The sequence below is a fragment of the Hyperolius riggenbachi genome, chromosome 7, assembly GCF_040937935.1.
Source record: "Hyperolius riggenbachi isolate aHypRig1 chromosome 7, aHypRig1.pri, whole genome shotgun sequence".
Taxonomy (NCBI): domain Eukaryota; kingdom Metazoa; phylum Chordata; class Amphibia; order Anura; family Hyperoliidae; genus Hyperolius; species Hyperolius riggenbachi.
This window is the reverse complement of record NC_090652.1, coordinates 81,624,478-81,644,183: the sequence shown is the minus strand read 5'-3', so window position 1 is coordinate 81,644,183 and position 19,706 is coordinate 81,624,478. Positions and strand designations below refer to the sequence as shown.

At 39.7% G+C, this 19,706-nt stretch overlaps 1 protein-coding gene across 1 annotated transcript in view; it reads right to left on the bottom strand.

Annotated features, from left to right (window-relative positions):
* The window catches only part of LOC137526077 (uncharacterized), a 46,369-nt gene extending 27,642 nt beyond the window's left edge, over window positions 1–18,727 (bottom strand). The window contains exons 1-10 of the mRNA XM_068247292.1: window positions 18,664–18,727; window positions 17,955–18,067; window positions 16,107–16,277; window positions 14,342–14,589; window positions 10,409–10,512; window positions 8,323–8,441; window positions 8,079–8,234; window positions 3,827–4,035; window positions 2,079–2,185; window positions 1,884–1,996 (exon numbers count right to left, since the gene is read on the bottom strand). Coding sequence (XP_068103393.1) covers window positions 1,884–1,996; window positions 2,079–2,185; window positions 3,827–4,035; window positions 8,079–8,234; window positions 8,323–8,441; window positions 10,409–10,512; window positions 14,342–14,589; window positions 16,107–16,277; window positions 17,955–18,067; window positions 18,664–18,727 — 1,404 coding nt within the window. The remainder of the gene's footprint in view (window positions 1–1,883; window positions 1,997–2,078; window positions 2,186–3,826; window positions 4,036–8,078; window positions 8,235–8,322; window positions 8,442–10,408; window positions 10,513–14,341; window positions 14,590–16,106; window positions 16,278–17,954; window positions 18,068–18,663) is intronic.
* Window positions 18,728–19,706: the final 979 nt, after the last annotated feature.

The following is a 19,706-nucleotide window of genomic DNA, read 5'->3' as shown; positions in this document are numbered from 1 at the left end:
CATTCCCTTTAAGCGCTAAATTGGCATGAAAGTATGTGAAAAGTTTGCCAAATTCCGCATGATTACAATTACAAAATTAATTACGATTTTTTTCCTGAACTTTCACATTGTGATTTTGCATTGTAATTGAGAATTTTGATGTGAAATTATGATTACACAAAATCACAAATGACTGCATGAAATCGATTGAATTTACAAATCGTAATTACGTATGGGCATAGAATTAACATCAAATTTCACGTAATCATAATTAGCTGATTTCAATCATCACTGCCTATGTGGGAGGGATTTTGGATGGGGCGAGATTCATTTTAATGCTGCTGAAAAAACTGTTGTGGTGTTCTGCAGTCACGTGACAAGCAGTATTTTTAGTACTGGCGCTGCAATCCAAATAAATTATATACACACACATTACCATCAAATAGCAATGAGATGGCATTTTAGAGATAATTGATGTTTTTTGCCATCCTATAATTTTTATGAAAACATATGTTTTGGTATTAGTCTAAAGATACATCTTGTTGAAAAGGGTGCTCACTAAAATAGTCGGCGGCCCTTTAGCAGTCACCTTTTTTAATGGGACATCAGGAGTTAAAGTTAGTTGCTCGCGGGGGGGAGGGGGGGTTAAGATTAGTTGCCCACCTGAAGGGTAAAGATTAGGCATGGGTATTAAAGAGACTCTGAAGCCTTAAAAAATATCTATTTGTACTTACAATTCCTGTTGAGAAGTATGGCACTAGCTGAAATGCCGCAATCCCGCAGCTGAATGATGCCTCTTTCCCCCCAAATCCTCGGAGCAAAAATCCACAACTTTCTTGGTCGTGGATTTTGCTTCCCAGGGAGGCAGAGCTTTGAGCTGTAGCTCTGCCTCAGGCACGTCAATCTGCGCACGGATCTCCGCCTCCTCCTACCCCTCTCTGTGAAGGAAGACTGAGAGGGGCGGGGAGAGGCGGCAATCAGAGCAGATTGACACAGCAGAGGCAGAGCTACAGCGGAAAGCTCTGCCTCTAACAGGAAGCGATCCCTGGATTTTGCCCCAGGGATTTGGGGGGAAAAGAGGCATCATTCAGCTGCGGGATAGCAGCGTTTCAGCTAGTGTCATACTCCTCTAGAGGAATTGTAAGTACAAATAGATATTTTTAAAGGCTTTGGCAGGGGGGTGTTAAAGGTTAGTTGCCCACTGGGGGGGGTTAATGTTATGCACCACTGGGGGGGAGGGGTTATGTGAGAGTAGGGAGAGGTTAGGTCATAATAAAATCTTGGTATTACCAATATTTTACTATATGAATGAAGTAGTAGAATTTCTGTAAATTTCCTGATATTCTATTCCAGCTATTTCCTGAACCCTTTTCAATGGGCGCCTTTATCAAATGTACGCATCTAAAGACCCTTCAGGGATCTGTGAAAACTACCCTGAATGATTCTGAGTTCCAGGACAGTAGTAACCAGAACAGGATTATCCAGCACAGACTAGCCATGACTATTACAATCTGCACTAAAAAAAAAACCCCATTGATTGGCATATAGCTTTGGCCACACCATCAGAAACTAGTGAATTCCTACTACCAGCAAAGATTTAATGTAGATAAAATAAAAAGCTAAGGAGACCTTGGGTATGGCACACTGGTCTAGTGAGTTTGTATGAGCTCTGGTTCAGAGTTTCAGCAACATAAATATCTGCTGCTAAATATCTTAGCTATGCAATTCCAAAATTGCACAGAACCAAAAATCATTTTTTGTAAAACTGATAACAAGCATGAGAACATGAGCAAAAAAAAAAATTCCCTTTCTTTGATTCATGTGAATCTTGCTATCTCATTTTTAATTTGAATTTCAGATGTTTCATTTTTAATTTGAATTTCAGATGTTGTATATTGTCTCACCTTTCCAAATGCTGAATTCATTTGAATGAGATCTGTTAGTGATGAGTGTTTGAGAAAGATGCCCAGGTTGACTTGAATCCAAGCTCTGATGTCAGCAGCTTCACACGCAACTCCTACAGATAAAATATTACTTTACTGCTGTGTTTCTTTCATATTCCACATACTTCACAAATCTTTTGGTCATACTTAACATACCTGTTAATTTAGACTGGCTATCTAAGTATTTCTTGATGAAATTCTGGTAAACAAATTCTAGAGTCTCATAGGTGAAAGACCCATAGGACATGACAAATGCTTGTAATCTGGAACAATAAGATTGAGTCATGTTTATCTCCACTACCCACAAATCATATCCACAAGGAAAAACTCCATCAGACAATAAGACATAACACAACCCTCTGCATAAGACAATAAGACACAAGACAACCCTCTGCAATGGTAAAATTAGAGTGAACCTGAAATATAATCTAATACATTTATTTAAATACATTCCAGAGAGCTTATTAAAGATTCAAAATGCCTTACTTTTACAATAATAAATGTTTTTTTTTGGACATCCCTTAAAAACTCCGACATGGAGGCAACATGACTATCTAACAGGAAGTTTGGCTTTGCCCCAGAAGCTGAACCCTATCTCTCCCATCTATGCGCACCTGTTACCATAGTTCCTCTTCAATCTTCCTATACTTACTCTGGGGAGCATATATGGGAGTGGTAGAGTTTGTCTTTTGGGGCAAAGCCAAACTTCCTTTCTGAAAGTTGACCCAGCTCGGTATTTTTGCAGTGGGTTCCTGGCAAAAAGGTAATACTTATTGCTATAAAGGAAAGGTGGTTTCGTAAAGCTGTTAAAAAGCTTTCCATGACATGATTAATTTAATATATTAAATCACACTTTTATGCAATGTATATCAATCCCGCTGACCATTTTCTTGAGCTTCATGCTCACTTGAGCCAGTGACAAAACCTCACAGAGCCACCACTCTGTAGTATACTATGGATATTCCAATAAAGATGCAGCACATTGCAGACTTCGAAACTTTGTGTTTTATATACACAACGGTGTATCTTTAGGGGTGCAGGCATGGCTTGTGCCATGGGTGCCACAGGCACCATGCCTGCCCCCATTCTGTCACCACCGCTGCCTCCCAGTGTGCCGCCAACCACTGCTGCAACCGAAGCGAGGAAAGGCTGCAGCATACTTTTTTCTTGTTCCTATTCAACTTATGAAGTGGATGAGACTCACCAAACGCATCCTTGTTTAAGCTCTACACATTAATATATTACTGACATGTAGAAACAATAGTAAACATCGCATACCCAAATTTGTCAATAAGAGCAAATCCAACAAATGGGTTTGATAGAGAATTGTTGTAGAATATACACAGGACATTATTCAACCTTATAATGTCAAAATTAAGTCAGATATATCAATTAATGTTCACAATTTTTTCTCCAGTTGCCTATCAGGTCATTGCCTTCATTGGTCATTTGTGTATTTAAAGTATGCTGATTTGTTGTACTTGACAGTTGTACTTGGTACATATAGTATAAAGAATATCTGCATGCCAACAATGTATTGGTTCTGAGAGCTTGAAGAAGGGCATGTTTCACTACCAAGCATTCCTATTTTAATGCAGATCAGCTTTGTAAAGTTCACAGTTCTTAAATAAAGGAACAATTTTATTATCAGGGCAGTTCGGGGAGCCTTATACTTGAACACAGAAGTTTGTGGAAAAACGTTTACAAACTAATTTAGGAATCCATGGCCTACCAAAATGCGAAATCCACGGCCTACCAAAATGCAAAATGTTAACACAACATATTAGTAAGGACCACAAAATTTCACACAGCAAAGTAGTCTAAGCTTGGCTAGATCCCATCTGAGTAACAGTCTCTAGTTGCTTTAGTTGGACCGCCTTTAACCAAAATCACGTGACACTTACATGGCCTGGTAGGAAGAGCAGCTGATGTTTGCAGGTATCATCTGGAGAATGGATGGTGTGACAGCAGGAAGAAGCAAAATGAGAGAATCTTGGAACAATAACTGCCAGTTAATTGTTTCATAGGTGGCGAAGGTGGAACTATGTTCAGTGAAGACTGTTTCCAGGAAAATTTGTTTAATTTTGACAAGCTGAGACTCAGACAGATTACTCTGCAAAAAAAGTATAGTTAAAAACACATAACTATGAGTCCATGGTCCCTATTAATTTATCTGTTCTATTTTCATATCCAGTACCAAACCTTTTAGGATCCCAGGAATCAATACATTTTTAAAATAAGTTTGATAATAGTTCCGTACCTACTTTTTAATACCTCAGCTTAGTTTGTAGGTTCTGAAAAGTTATTTTAAAGGTAAGATGAAAAATTAACCTTTTAAGAGAAAAGTTATAGGATACGATAGATGAATGAATATGCTCATGTTTTGTGTGATATTTTTTAAGAAGTTTTGATTCAGGATAATACCATTTATCAACTAATTTAAAAGAATAAGAGTACGGTAAGCTTTCGTCTACTCAGCCTTCCTCAGACTTGAATTCTGAATAGCTTCATAGCCAAAAGCATACTGTTATTCTTTTAAGTTAGCCAATAAATGGTATCACCCTGATTCGAAACTTCTTGCTTTTAAAGACTAACATGGTACAATACTCTACTGCTACTACTGTGATATCTTCAGTAATATGTGCAATAAAGACGAGAATCCTTTAAAAAGTCAGCAGTTGTATATTTTATCATAAATACTGAACTTGAAATTTCCTTTCTTGTCAAGCTGGAGAAAGTTTTTACTGGCTTAATTCCCTAGACTACTTCTGTTGTGCAATCCCTAGAGGTACAGTATGTAGCTGTTTAGTTTCAGAAACCTTAGATAATAAATAATATGTATAGCGCTCTTCTCCTGTCAGACTCAAAGTGCTTGCAAGGCAGCCACCAGAGCGTACTCAGTAGGCAGTAGCAGTGTTAGGGAGTCTCGCCCAAGAATTCCTTACTGAATAGGTGTTGGCTTAGTGAATAGAAAGGGCTGAGCTTTAAACCCAGGGCCCCTATGTCAGAGGCAAAGCCCTTAACCATTACATTATCTAGCCACAATATAGATATTATAAGAGTACCGTATTTTCCATAACGATCATTTGCCTAAGTGCTTCTAATATTCTCCCTGCAGATTGGCTTCATCATAGGGTATACTGAAAATCACATCCCGAAGTTACTGCTGACCTTGTCACAGCCTATGCTGCATTATCAAAGATAATGCTTTAGCAGACTAACACAGAAGGCTTCTGAGCAAAGTTCATGAAAAATCCCACCATCTGGCTACAGAGTAGAGAAGGTGCATTGTTTAAGCTGTACCTGCTTTTACTATCTATATCAATGAAATGTAGCTGCGTGACTGGATCATGTAACATTACAGCCAAGGCCAGATTTATACTTTCTCCGCCTCTAGGCCAAGTGTGTTTTGACTCCCTGTCCTTGTACAGCTCTTATTCCATAGGCAGCCACTCCTTTCATGTGTAACATTGATCTACTGCCGGTCCTCTGTTTAATAAACAGCTCCCTCGGACATAAGTTTCCCACTTCCCCTTTTTATCTGTTGCTCCCCATTTGCAGCCTTGCTGCAGCTGCCCAAGGCTCAGGCCTTAGTGGCCTTTCTGTAAATCCAGCCCTTCTTACAGCAAGTTTTATTTGTACTTAGCAAACTTTAAAATGCAACAGTCTGGACGATGTTCTTCTTTGAAACAGATGACTTTACAGATTCTGGTCAAGAACCTAGCTTCTGGGAGTTCTGTCAATGATGGAAGTGCCTATGCTAAGCTTCCCTAAGGGCAGGTGTACACTGTAGATTTGGTGCAACAGTCAATCTACCAGAGCGTAGGTAGGTACAGTCTAGATAAGTTGCCAATGACCAGCAATCATAGAAAAGTTATAAAAATGCTTTTCACTTCACGAGGTGACCAAAAGATTACAAAACTGTAGTATTGTGCCATATCTTTAACAGATCATTAGGCAAAATCCATCAGGGTACACCCATCCACTTGCAAAGGTTTGGTCATGACAAAAATTTGCCGTGCCACAGTTGGTAGCACCACAAAATAAGGCAAAATGTATCATATCCCTATACAAGATATAGTACAATTGGCAACAGATACTGGCCTAGCACCGTTTCAGGTAAAATCACATTTGTTCTCAATCCAGAAGTGCACTTCTTTTCTATGAGACCTGGTCATAAGTTTTTATTTTGTACTCAGTGTGTGCTAAATGGTGACAAGATCTAAACAGGGGTGAAAATTAGTGCAGACATAAGGGAAGAGAAAGCAAGAAGCAGTGGGAAGATGTTTATCTAAACTACCTTATCACCAACAGAAGCCCAAAGTAATAGCTCAAACAGTACATAATGAAAGTGAAATGTAAGTATTGTAAAACAGAACTAAAATCTGTAATGAAAGAAGAGTACATTATTAACATTTAAATGACACTCAAGTATAAACACTTTAATAAGCAATAACGCCTTCTCCCCATGGATATGAGTACAGCACATGCAGTGCAGTGCTAAGCTGGATCCTTCCATTCAGATACACATACATGCTGTTTTAAATATGCTGTTACAAATACAAGTGACCAATGATGTCACTTCCTGCCAGGAAGTAATTCTATTATATCCAGTGGGTAAAGATGAAGTTAAATACTGAATACAGCTTCCGTAGAGTTTGTGCATCTGTGAATACCCACTGGCCTCCCAAATCCCTAAACTGCATTCATCCTACCTCCTCACCACTCAGCCCAACTGCTTTAGTTAAGAACCAGCTCCTGGGGGGAGGGGGGGTCAAAGGTCTACAAGGATGCTTGTAGACATTGGTGCTCGGATAATTTATAGCCATGATTCACTTGCATTTTTTACTATTCAACTGCCGAATCTGAATTCATGATCGATTCTGGATCACAGAAACTGGCAACGGAAATTCTGTGATTGCAAGTATTTGGAATTCGGTTACGGCCGTAATCGTGGTGGAAATCCGAGATTAGGTCGTGATTGGCGGAAATGGGCAGAATTGACATCCATTGGGACAATCAGAGGCCCCCAGCTAGGCCCTAGCAACCAATCCCTGTTTAAAACCACTTACGACCAATTAATAGCCACATTTAAAGTGTTGATTTAACTTTAAAATCCATTTTCTCAAAAACTAAAAGTTCTTTTTGGAATTTTGTTTGTTATAGCCCCTTATCACCTTTATAATCCATGCAATTTGGGGGATTCTTAGCATGTATGGGGGCTTTAATAATAGCCTAAACGCTTTTCCGTGATCACGGCCGTGAATTTCCGTGATTGCCTCATTCACGGATAAAATACGAGTCGAATTTGTACGTCCGTTTCAAATCTGGAAATTAATCACGGAATTTCCAGATTTTTTTTAAGTCATGGCCGAATAGTCGAATCCGTGATTGGGGGGTATCCGAGCAACACTACTTGTAGATACTCACTTTCAATTCTGGCATTTTGTGGTTATCCATGTTGAAAATTGACATGTACATTGTGTTATGCACTATACCTGACCTTGTGTTACACAAATACTGTGATGTCAGATACTCAATGTCATTGTGTGATGGGTAAGGGAGGCATAATGTTTACATATTGTATTTTCTGTACAAAAATCAATTTAAAAAAAAAACAAAAAAAACTGACGGTTTGTTTTGTCGTTCTCCCCTCAGCTTACCCTTTGATTATAGGTCGCTCCTAACAAAAAGGATATATACAGACAAACTACTTCTCTATTATGGTGAAAGAAGTAACACTATATACCACACACACTGTGTGTGTGTGTGTGTGTGTGTGTGTGTGTGTGTGTGTGTGTGTGTGTGTGTGTGTGTGTGTGTGTGTGTGTGTGTGTGTGTGTGTGTGTGTGTGTGTGTGTGTGTGTGTGTGTGTGTGTGTGTGTGTGTGTGTGTGTGTGGTGTGTGTGTGTGTGTGTGTGTGTGTGTGTGGTGGACTGGTGGTTGTGGGGGGTTCATGATCTGTATACAGTTCTCAGGGAATCAGCTAAAGGAAGACTGAAGACACAGAATGGGAGGATTACCAAATCAGGGGTCAGTATCAGTTCAGTTATTTTCGGCAAGAATCAAGGAGAATTCAGCAATATAACTGCAGTTCTAAATGTAGAACTATTTTTACAGGCTAATAACACCAAGAAATATGCTTTAGGACAGTACCATTTCTGCCGAAGAAATGAAAGCTTGGGCGTATTGTGTTTTTTGTGACCAAAGAAGACTCAGGATTTCCCTCAGTAATGTGGCATTAGAGAGGACATCTGGCTTAGTTATGAGAAGGGCGGCATCCATAGGTGATAACATAAACAGAAGAGCCTCCTGTGAGGAACAAACAAAAAGAAGAATGACTGAACATAACTGTGTTTCAGGCTACAATATAAACACAAATATAGCAAAATCTACATACCAAGTCAAGCTCAGGGTACAACTCCAGGAGTTCGCCAATAGTGGCACTAGTGACAAAGGCTCCCAGATTCTTCTGGATCCATTCCACAGTATCGTTAAATGTAGTAGTACAAGGAGCCCCTATATGACAAGATGTTGGAAACCATTTTAAAACAAAATATCCCTATTTTTATTCAGGATTGTGACATTCTACAGAAGATATGTTTTTCCGCATTGTTTTTTTTTCCCTATGTGTTCTGAAAACCATTTAATCAAGAGTATTTTTCACTTGTCTCTCTCATCACCAGTAATCAAGGGCCCAGACATTTTCTGGATTTGCTTTTACCTATCAGGATGTTCATTCACTGTTTCCTAGTCTACTCCAATACTAACACCTCTCTATGCCCAATGTCTGTTGTAGTACAACAAGGCTATGTTCATGGACCTCTTCTCTTCTTCATCTACTCTTATGACCTGAGCCATTTAATATACTTTTTTCAGTTTTCAGCATCTACTATACATTGATGAAACACAAATCTATCTCAACTTCATTCCTCTGTACACTATTATTTCTAGTTCCTGACTGTCTGTCTGCTGTTTCTACATTCATGTCATCTCTTTTCCTTAAACTTAATAAGAGTAAAATGGAAACTGTGATATTTCCACCATCTCTCTCTGCTGCCCCACCTGTATTTACCATAAATGAAAAAAACACTCAAATTAACTACAATTCCTAATGTCCAACTTCCAGGAAGATAATATTTCACTCTTAATTCTTATTTAAGCCACATAATAACCAGGATAGCTCGGATAGCCCTGATCACGAATACGAGTGAGCATGAGCATGACTCTGCCCCATTCTGAATTGACTCGTGATCATGATCACGAGTAGAAAGGGCTATCCAACTCAAGTGCGGTTTTAAGTTGAATAACTGCATGTAATCACGAATCACGAGTCGGTATTCATGATTAAAAACCCGACGACTTTAGTGGTTAATAGCAAAGCCCCCTTACATGCTAGAAACACCAAATTTGTGATTTATGTTAAGAACAACAGTGAGAACAAGGGGAACATTTTTCAAAAAGACCTTATAGTTTTTGAGAAAATTGATTTTAAAGTTTCAAAAGAAAAAAATATACATTTAAATGTGGTAAATGACAGTTAATGTAGCAAACCTAACACTAGCGTAAATTCACATATATCAAAAGAAAGCACATTTCATTTCCTGACGGGGTTTCCAGGGGTTCTGTATGCAGTGCGTGCAGACCTCCTGGAAACCCCTCTGGAGCTGCAACGCTTTGGCCAGGGATCACTATACAACCGCAATATCGCTGTATAAAGATCCCTGGCATATTTTCCTATTTTTAAAAACTTTTTTTTTACGTTCAGAGGGTGGGAAATTTGACGTGGGGTCTGCTAATAGGCCAATGGGGAGCCTTGAAACCAAATTCAAAGATACTTTAGCTCTGCTATACTAAGTATAGTAGAGCTGCGTCTCTGTCAGCCACGGCACCTGGCTCTGCTCTCCTCCCCACCCAGCCACCACACCTATAGCGTCCACCTATGTTGTCACCCTGGAGCACCGATAGTACATCAGGGTGCTATGGATGCTTTCTTATATGAAAGGTCATGACACTTGTTATCTCAGTAACATGGTAACATCTCTGCAGTAAGACTCCTTCCGAACTTTTAACAGTCTGTTTGGGTGCGATTCTTCTGCAACCGTACCACAACGGTCCCAAATGGTCGCACCGCATACAGTGAGGCATAAAGTACAGTGACTGCATGTCTCACTTACATTGTAAACACACACCTTGTACTGTTAATACATTGCGTGCATTGAGTTACTACATTGGGACCTGACCACTGCGCTGCAGTGCGATCAATGTGATTGCCCCATAGGGCTATCACTGCTTCTACGACAAGAGGCAGCATTTTTGTGAGACATGACAGGCCACGGGAACTGTAAAAGGGCCTAAATGTTTACATGTACAACAAAGTTTCCCAAAATTAATATAAAACATCTGTATCTAAACTTTTAAACATTCAAAAAATATGTAAACATGGTGAAACAGCATAGTTTCCCAATCCCTTCCTCAATGTTTACCTGTGGTATTGATCTGTTGAGTCAGGTAGCTCTTGCAGTATGTGTAAACTGTGTTAATTTCAGTCTTGTTAAGCTTGTTGTAGATAGGGCTCAATTCTCCAATTCTACATAGAAGATATATACAGTAAGAAAATATTTCCTTACACCCCCAAAAAAAGTGGTTCTGGTCAGTTGGTCTTGTCTCCTGTGCATATGACTGGTATATATTAGCATAAATATTGTCATAAAGTTATCATTATATTTGCATCAACTCAAAACTTTTAACATCTTGTTGACATCCCTAAAGGTGGCCAGAAATGATACAATAAAATGATCTGATTTCACAAAAATTCTATAAAAATGAACATTTCTACAAGAAAAATCAAAGTGAAAATTCCACTCAGATTTCCCTTTTTTATTTTTTGTGTTTGGGAGTAGCGGAAATTTCTGATCAATTTTTTTGCAAGATCATAGGGTGTCTGCTGTCTGGTAGATTTACAATTTTGTAACGTAGAGACCCAAACAATTTTTTCATAATTGGGTAAAAATGTGTGACATGTTGGTCAGATTTTTCAAATGTTACAATCTGCATTGCATATATTACAGCGTAGAACAACCTAGTTGATCAAGGAATAATAACAAAAATAAGTAAAAATAAGCAGCCTACAACCAAATGAATATTGAAGTACGTCTTGGAGTATGTCTTCTAGACATTGGGATTATGGCTAAACCTTCTCAGTGACTTCAGCTTAGAACTTCAATAAAAACATATATTAATTTAGACATTAACCTTTTCCGGACCGACGCAGTTGAAATCTACGTCCTGCATGTGGCAGTGCGGATCTGACAGGACATAGACTTTAACGTGCTACCGCCGCTCCAGCTGATATCATCGCTCTGTCCCCACCACAGATCACTCGCCCTGCCGTCTATTTGATGGCAGAGCTGTGTGAGCCGGTCAGGAGTCAATTTTATTGGCTCCTGACCCTGTCATCACTGTAAGCCAATCCCATTGGCTTACATTGATTGACAGCGTCAGGAGCCAATGAAAGCAGCTCCTGACTTGCTGCACAACTCTGCCATCATAGCGATGGCAGAGAGAGGGACCTGCAGTGGGGACAGAGCGGCATGACTGGCAGGAGTGGCAGATCTTTGCGGTGATCCATCGATAAGCAACGTTACTGTACTAGCACCCTCTGGTCCTTAAGGGTGCAGAGACTGCTGGTACAGAAGTAGTTAAAGAACACCTGTGTATACAAGTAGATTATCTAATGCTAAAAAGTGCACAACCACTGAACACCTTGTAAAATGTCTAACCAAATTCCAATTCCAAGGTTACCCCAAGACATTCATGGAAAACATTAAGCTGACCCTGAAATGGTATGTAGCATGGTGAGATAAACATACACATTCAATTCTAATCCTACAAAGAACTTGTCTGGTGTATGCGGTTATTATTTCGGTAATAGGGCTTAAAAACTTGGCGTTATTTAATTCCGCTGTCTTTTCAATCTACTTCATTCTGCTCATTGTTTCTCCTCTCGCTGATATCCGGTAACCAGTCATAAAACTTCCTTGTGCCCATAAAAAGCATTTCAGATAGCGGAGAAGAAGAAAAAAACCATTAGGTCATTACCCACATTTGAGGATTCAATAAACATAGGGGCTGGTGCACACCAAGAGCTCTTCTGAGCACTTTTTTAAAAGCTAGCGCTTTGAAAAGTGCTTGGCTAATGGGATGGATCACACCAGAGCAATGTGATTTTTTAAAGTTGCGTGTGGTCCAGTATAAGTCATGGAGAGAATCCGAAGACATAACAAAAGTTGTTTAGGTGATACCTTTAATGACTAACTGTACAAGATTTATATGCAAGCTTTCAAAAATTTAAGTTTCTTCTTCAAGCTTGGTTTTGATCCGGTTCTGAAACATGCCTGAAGAAGAAACTTAATGTTTCAAAAGCCTGCATAGATATCTTGTACAGTTAGTCATTAAAGGTATCACCTAAACAACCTTTGTTGTTATGTCTTCGTGATTTTTTCCCAAACGCAAAAGTGTGTCCTACAGCACTTTGGAATCCTTTCAGCCTCAATGTTAATTATAGGAAACGTGCTCTAAAAATGCTAGAACAGAGGATTTTCCAAGCTTTTTTTTTAAAAGCTCTTCAATTCCAGCTCAAACTGTAAAAAATAAAAATAAAAAATTGCTACACCAAAACGCACCAAAAATTGCTAGGCATACCTAGAAAATCGCTCAGCACATGCCTGAAATCACTCTTAAAATTCACCTAAAAAATGCTTAGCATTTGCGATTACGTTAGCCAATTTTTGGTGTGCACTAGCCCATAATGAGCTGGAGTGGAAGCCAGTGAAAGTGTAATCTGCTATTTTAACTCTTAATACCATATATCAGGAAAGTCCTAACTTCCTAAAAAGTCCTAAGTAGGATTTGTACTCAAGTTACATGTTTATCACATTGCCTTGTGTTTAATTTGAGGGTCACTTTAAAGGTACATACTGTCACATTATTGTTATTATTATTAGTAGTATTAATAACATCAATGAAATGCACTTAAAAAGGAAAAAAAAATATTAAAACATAAAATAATAACATTTTGAAAAACAAGATAGTAGATGTTATTTTCAATTTGATCTGGAAAAACTTGCAGCATGTAGGCTGTAGATGAGAAGTTACAGATAAAGGCTACCATTCACTGTCTGATAGCCTTCAGATTCAGTAGATGTTTGATAACTGACTGCGGAGCAGGAAATTCGGATGCTAGTGGCTACCTGGTAAAATATGCACTGCATAGACTGCAGTGTTAATTGTGGCTATGCTGGCAACCAGAGGGTAATTTGGACGTCAGTGGCATGTATATCAAATATTTGCTTGGGGTACTGATCCACTGCTTCTAGCACCTTTGGATTTTCTGATACAGGATGAGTATGCAGATCAAGTGTTCTTACCCCACACACTGCATGTTTGTTCCAGGTGTATGCCTTAAGGAGGCCCTGAGCAGTGCAAAAACAAAAAGGAAATATGGACTTACCCGGAGCTTAGCCTCCCGTAGCCCACAAGGGACATCTTCTTGGTGTCTTCCTTGGTCCCACTGGCGGCTCTGGTAATCCGGCAAGTCGCACATGTGTGCCCCCAATTCACACTGGGTGCATCATCACACTGGTTGCAACAAATGTCCTTTGTATACGCTGTTCAGTTTTTAGAGAACCATGCATGCGCAGGACACTTATGTGGACTGGCGTGATGGTGCGAACACATGACTTAAGCCAAGGTGGCAGGATTACTTGAGCCGCCTGTGCGATCATGGAAGGGACCAAGAGGATGCCAAGGACCTTGCAGGCTGGAGGAAGCCCCAGGTAATTCCATATTTCCTTTTTTTTTCACTGCTCAGGGTCACTTTAAGCCAAATACACACTGTAGAGTTATGGAATGGCTACTGGTAAAGCCATACTGTATAGCTCCTGGCAGAGTAGCGTGTACTGGTCTATGGAGGGGAGGGGCAGACAAGAGACCCCCAGCATGCCAAATACACACTGTAGAGTTATGGAATGGCTACTGGTAAAGCCATACTGTATAGCTCCTGGCAGAGTAGCGTGTACTGGTCTATGGAGGGGAGGGGCAGACAAGAGACCCCCAGCATGCCAAGGGAGCTTCCTCAGAAGTCCCTGCAAAAAAAAAAAAAGATCTAGGTAAAGCAATCCATTCTGCTTAATTGCAGAAGAGGATGCAGTGATGGACACCTGAACACATTGTACATTTTAAGTAATTGTTTTGCACAAACAAAATCTAAGTATGTATGTAGCATAAGACACTTTTGGAGCCAAAAGATTAGCAAGACAATCACACAATTGTTTTTTTTAAAAGGGGAAAGAATAGCTTCTTCCGTTTTCACTTTATTCCATGTTTCTGCTAAAGTACCTGACAAAAATGATACTCACATGGCCTGATAGTCTCCACATGAGATGTTTAGGGGAAGCGTAGCTAGGTATGTTGCACTGAGACCATCAGGAAAGCTGTTGATTACAATGTTAAATATATTGAGCCATTCTGGCATGACTTGAAGCAACCAGCTGTTGCCAAGAACCATGAAGATATTATCAAGAAGATCCCGCTGAGCAGAGAGACTCAGGTGTGTCATTGGCTGCTGATGGTCACATGAAGTTGTGTTCCCCAATGTATTTGTGTCCTGTGAGGAACAAAAGCAAGATTATGATTAACAGGAATTAATCTGCCAAATGAGTTGGGGTTGAATTGAATTGGATTTGTCAGGTAGGAAAATGTTGTATGGTCATTTTTGTTTTGGCCCTATGAAACCTAATAAACCCATGCAAGTCATTTGGGACTGGCTCCTCTACCCCCTCATAGCACGACCAGTAGTGCTTTCACCAATCTGAACATTCTTGAGTGTGATAGAGTAGGAAGGGTATTTGAATCATGCCCTGTCTATAGTTGAAAATATTTTTACGTTAGTTTGGGATTTTGTGGACATTTGTGGACAGCAATAAAACACATTGAGGATTGTTAGTCTTTCTACGCTATAATTTTAGTTGTTGCTGGTTTTTTTTTTCACAAACTTTCTTTTCAGATAGATAATGATCAAAATTCTCACGGAGGGAGGACAGCAGACAGCAACAGAAAACAAAAAGGAGGTTTTTATCCTCATCCAAGACCACAATATTTTTCACTGAAACTTGGCTTTGAACACTTGTATGGCATTTGTATCTTTGTACTCTGGTAGTTAATGTAACTGACTCACCCCTCGACCATATCTATCGTATTTATTTATGTTGCTGGACAGGGATCAGGGATGGGCAAAATTGCAGGGCCGAGACTATACAGACATTTTGGTGGTATACAGCCTAACTTTGTGTTCTGTTGCTATGTGGGGGTGAAGAACCAATGGACTGGCGCAGTAGAGATGTCATGCAGCAAAGGGGGGGGGGGGGGGGTGTCAGCAGTGAGAACAATGCTCTCAACCGGTGCCTGGCTGAAACCATCCTCGAGGCTGATCGCAGACTGAGGCATTGGGGAGCATCGGGGTTGCAATACATAGACTAGATTCTCAGCAGAGAAGGTTGTTATTGACCTCCTCAGCTGACTTTCATCTAGCCAGTGTACCAGGCTTAGTCTGCTCTACTGAATGACCCACAAACTACATATATGCTGAGTTTTCCTTTAGGGGCTGAGATCTGATTGGTGGTGCAGAAATCCACAACACTTCACGAGACCCTTTTCTCATTTTTCATGGAATCTGCATTCTATCATTCAGCAATCTTAAAGTCCATCTGCAGGCACAGATCTAAAAATATAATCTATTTGCTTAGCTCCCAAAAGTTGCCCGTTTTGTGTAAAACAAGGCTTTTTGCTAATGCCTTAAAATACTGATTACAAAACCAGAAGCAGCTGAATTGAAGGAATTGATATCAGGCTGTGTGCATAGTGCTAAAGCTTACATTACATCATCCTCCTATCCAGACACATTACATCATCCTCCTATCCAGACTGCAAGGAGGCAATAACAGACTGAATCTCTTTAACAATACTGCAATGGGGGACCAGAGGATGGAGGATCCTCTTCTTAGGTAAGTATGTCTTTTTTACCCTGAGATTCACCTCAGGTACACTTTAAAAACCTCCCTTGTGTATGAGGGTCTGACATTCTAATGAGTTTCTTTAGAGCAATCTAAGAGCAGAAAGCCTTACCTGGCATATAGTACTCTCAATGTCTGTTAGATATTCCAGTAGTGTAGGATAATTCATAAGTCTTGTGACCTGACTATAAATAAGAGCAGATAATGTAGAATTCTGCAGAGCATTAGCCAGGAATGTGAAGTCAACAAGATCTGCCACAGAGAGTTCGGCCAGATGTTCCACCTGTCAGACAGGATAGATCACAGAATTAGAGACATTTCGGTATTAGCCCCTATCTTTTGAATCAATAGAAAATTGTACAGCAGTATGAGAAAAAAAAATTGAAGACATTATAGATAGCAATCATTTATTCTCCTTATTGTCTGTTCCATTTAGTTTATAAAGACTCTAAAATATAGCCATGCTTTCACCTTTTTTTTCTATAAATAGTCCATACACGTATTGAGTGCTACCTGACTAGGCAAAACAATCAATCCCTCTCTGATCAGAATTGGATCAGAGAGGAATCGAGTCTTAACACACACATATGTGTGTTAGATGCTGGTTCTGGGGCCCCGGGCAGTGAGAGTTCCCGGGGCCCCAGGCTGGCTCATGCACCATTGTTTTTAATTATTGTAGTATCCCATGCAGTTTAGTTAGGAGGGGGGCAGATGAGAGGGAATATCCTGCACGCTGGTGCCCCCTGCTGGTCATATAGCCATTGTCTATATGCAACTGAAGCCCTCTCCTACTAATTGGCTGACTTGCTCAGCTTTTGCTTGATTATCACTGCAAGCTAGGTGTATTATGTGTGCACTTTTCATTGGCTTATAAGCAGCCTGCAGGCTTTATAAAGCAGCAGAGAACTGTTTGGGAGTGAGGTTCTCCAATTGTGTGTTTGGTAAGTTTCACAACACATCACTATTCAATAGATTCAATAATTCAACACATTCAAATCTTTGCACGATTTGGGCCCTGGATACCTGAAGGATTTGTTGCAACTATGTCATCCCCTGCCCAAACTTAGATCAAAGAGGAAGGATCTAATAACTTGGTTACCCCCAAAGCTCACCTCAAAACCTTTGGAAACAGAGCCTTCTGTCATGCTGCCCCTACATTTTGGAACTCCCTGTCACACCCAATCAGGACATCTCCATCCCTGGAAACATTTAAGTCCAAACTGAAAAGCCAATTGTTCAGTCTGGCATTTACGAACACCCGAACATTTTCTCTGTAACACAGTCCAGCCGGCAACAATGTTCTGATCTGAGACATATCTATGCGCTTTGAGTTCTATGGGAGAAAAGCGCTTTACAAATGTTATTGTATTACTTATTGTAATAGAGTTCAGTGGGGAATCTCCTAAAAATTGATTGAACCACAGTGTTGCACTGTTCTATGCAGTGCAACGCTTTAGTCTGTCGATTGACCGGCCCTCATGTCCAGCGCCCCCTGATCGATGCACATCTTCCACCTTGTGTGATCTATAAAATCAATTGATTTCAGGTAAGAATCGATTGAACATCAAACGGAAAGATTGATAATTTCATGGCTGTAAGCAGAGGGGAGTGAATGTTCCTCATTAAGCAGCTTTTCTAATGAGCTTCACTATATATACCAGCCACGAAATTAGAGCTTCTAGCAATGCTGTTCTAAGCAATGGGGGGGTGGGGGACTTTTTTACACAGATGACATTACTTTGGGAAACAAAAAAGTAGGCTAATTGCATGTTCAATAAAGAGCAGGGAAACTATTTTGTTATTGAATGTTATGCCAGGCAGTAATACTAATTTTGTAGATAAATGCATTGACATGCTTATAAACATTTTTTTTTAAGACATAAACATATAAAATACACTGTTAATAAGTACTGTCACCAATAAGAGCCATGCACTTGGATTTTAATGAAACTTGTTTTACCTTTGTAAGGTTGCTATTAAAGAGGGAGAGATCAGCAAAGTTGGACTGCTGGATGAAGTAACCAAAATTTAGTTCTATCCAGTTTCTGAAGTCACCGGTGTCACACACAATACCTGTAAATTACAGAAAAGTAGTAGTTAGAAAAATAATTAGTATCCAGTTAGGGTTATAATCTCCACCCATACTGTATTGTCTGATAATGCGTTTTTCATAGGTTACTGCCTGTAATTTAATATAATATAATTTTAATGATAACAGAATGTCAATAGCAACTTGATTTGGCGTTATACCTCTTTAAGCCTTGGATAAAATGGATTTGTAGTTGGTATGAACGTTTTACATTTATTCTCATTATTAATACATAATTAGGATAGCAGCGGCTGTTAGTACACTAACTACCAATAAAAAAGGTTGAGTACTAAATGTGCTACTTAATTTTTTTGCCCTAACAAAAACTGATATAGAATTAGCTTTCAGGGGTCCCTCCCTTTATCACTTTTGATGACCTAACAAATGCACTCCCTCCGAAAAGCTAATACTATAAAAATGTATGGTACTATGTACTCTGTACCTGTAGAAGTGGGGTGATGCACGAAACACAGTGTGCATAGTTTTATGTACACCATAGGTGTAACAACAGTACACTTGATAAGTACATTAACACTAAAAGTAAACATGATATGAAAACGACATAAGAATTTACACTTACTTGGGTCTTTTTCCAGCCCCCGGTAGTCCGTGAGCTCTTTTGGTGTCCATCCAATCCCATCCATTCTCCCACTGTCAGCTCCGGTTGTCAGGGACTACTGCACCTGTGGTCTCCTTGGTCGCACTCCCATGGCTGGGAGAGTTCTACTCCTGTGCAGTTAGTTAAGGCCTGTAACAGTGCAGGCACAGAATGCTCCTGGCCGCAGGAGTGTGACCAAGGAGGTGCAAGTCCAATGCCACGCATGTGCAGTAGTCCCTGACTGGCTCAGTGGAGGACTTAACTGGGTCTGCCAGTGGTGCAACAGAAGGAACCAGACGGACATCGAGTAAGCCCATGGACTAGAGGGGGCTGGAGGAAGTTTTAATCTCAGGTACACTTCAAAAGGAAATATGGTTAAACAGCATGCTAAAACCTTTTGCAAAGTCTTACCTCCAGAGGATGATTGCTTCAACATGTATCTTTTAATGAAAGTGTTGTAGATAGCATTTCTTACATCGCTTGTCAGACTTGGATAGACATTGGGTGATAAAAGGCCTTTCAGTCTGTTACAAAGGAAAAATTGTTTTTGTTACCATAAGTTATCTTTTTTTTTTTTTTTTTTTTTTTTGCTCCTGAGAAAATGTAAAGCCATAGTTCACACTCCTCCTAAATATGTCATTGTTAGTAAAAGTGAATAATAGACAATGGATGAATTAATCCCAAAATGTTCATATTTGATGATGCTGTTGCAAAAGTCAGTCACATCACCCTAAGATCTGTGTGTAAAGTATTGAGCTGCCAGCAGAGTGCCAGTCCAGCAAAGCAAATTCAATATCTAACATTAGGACAGGAAGTAAAACAAAGGCTATCTGTATTATATTTCACAGATTAGCAATGTTTGCAACTACTAAAGTCACCTAGGTGCAAACGCTTACTTTACATTAAGTGAGAAAGAGAACTCTGAGGTGTCAAGAGAAATTGGGCTTGATTCACTAAGACAAATAGCATGTCTTATCAGAGTTAACCAAACTTATCAGAGTTAACACGCCTTATCAGAGTAGCAT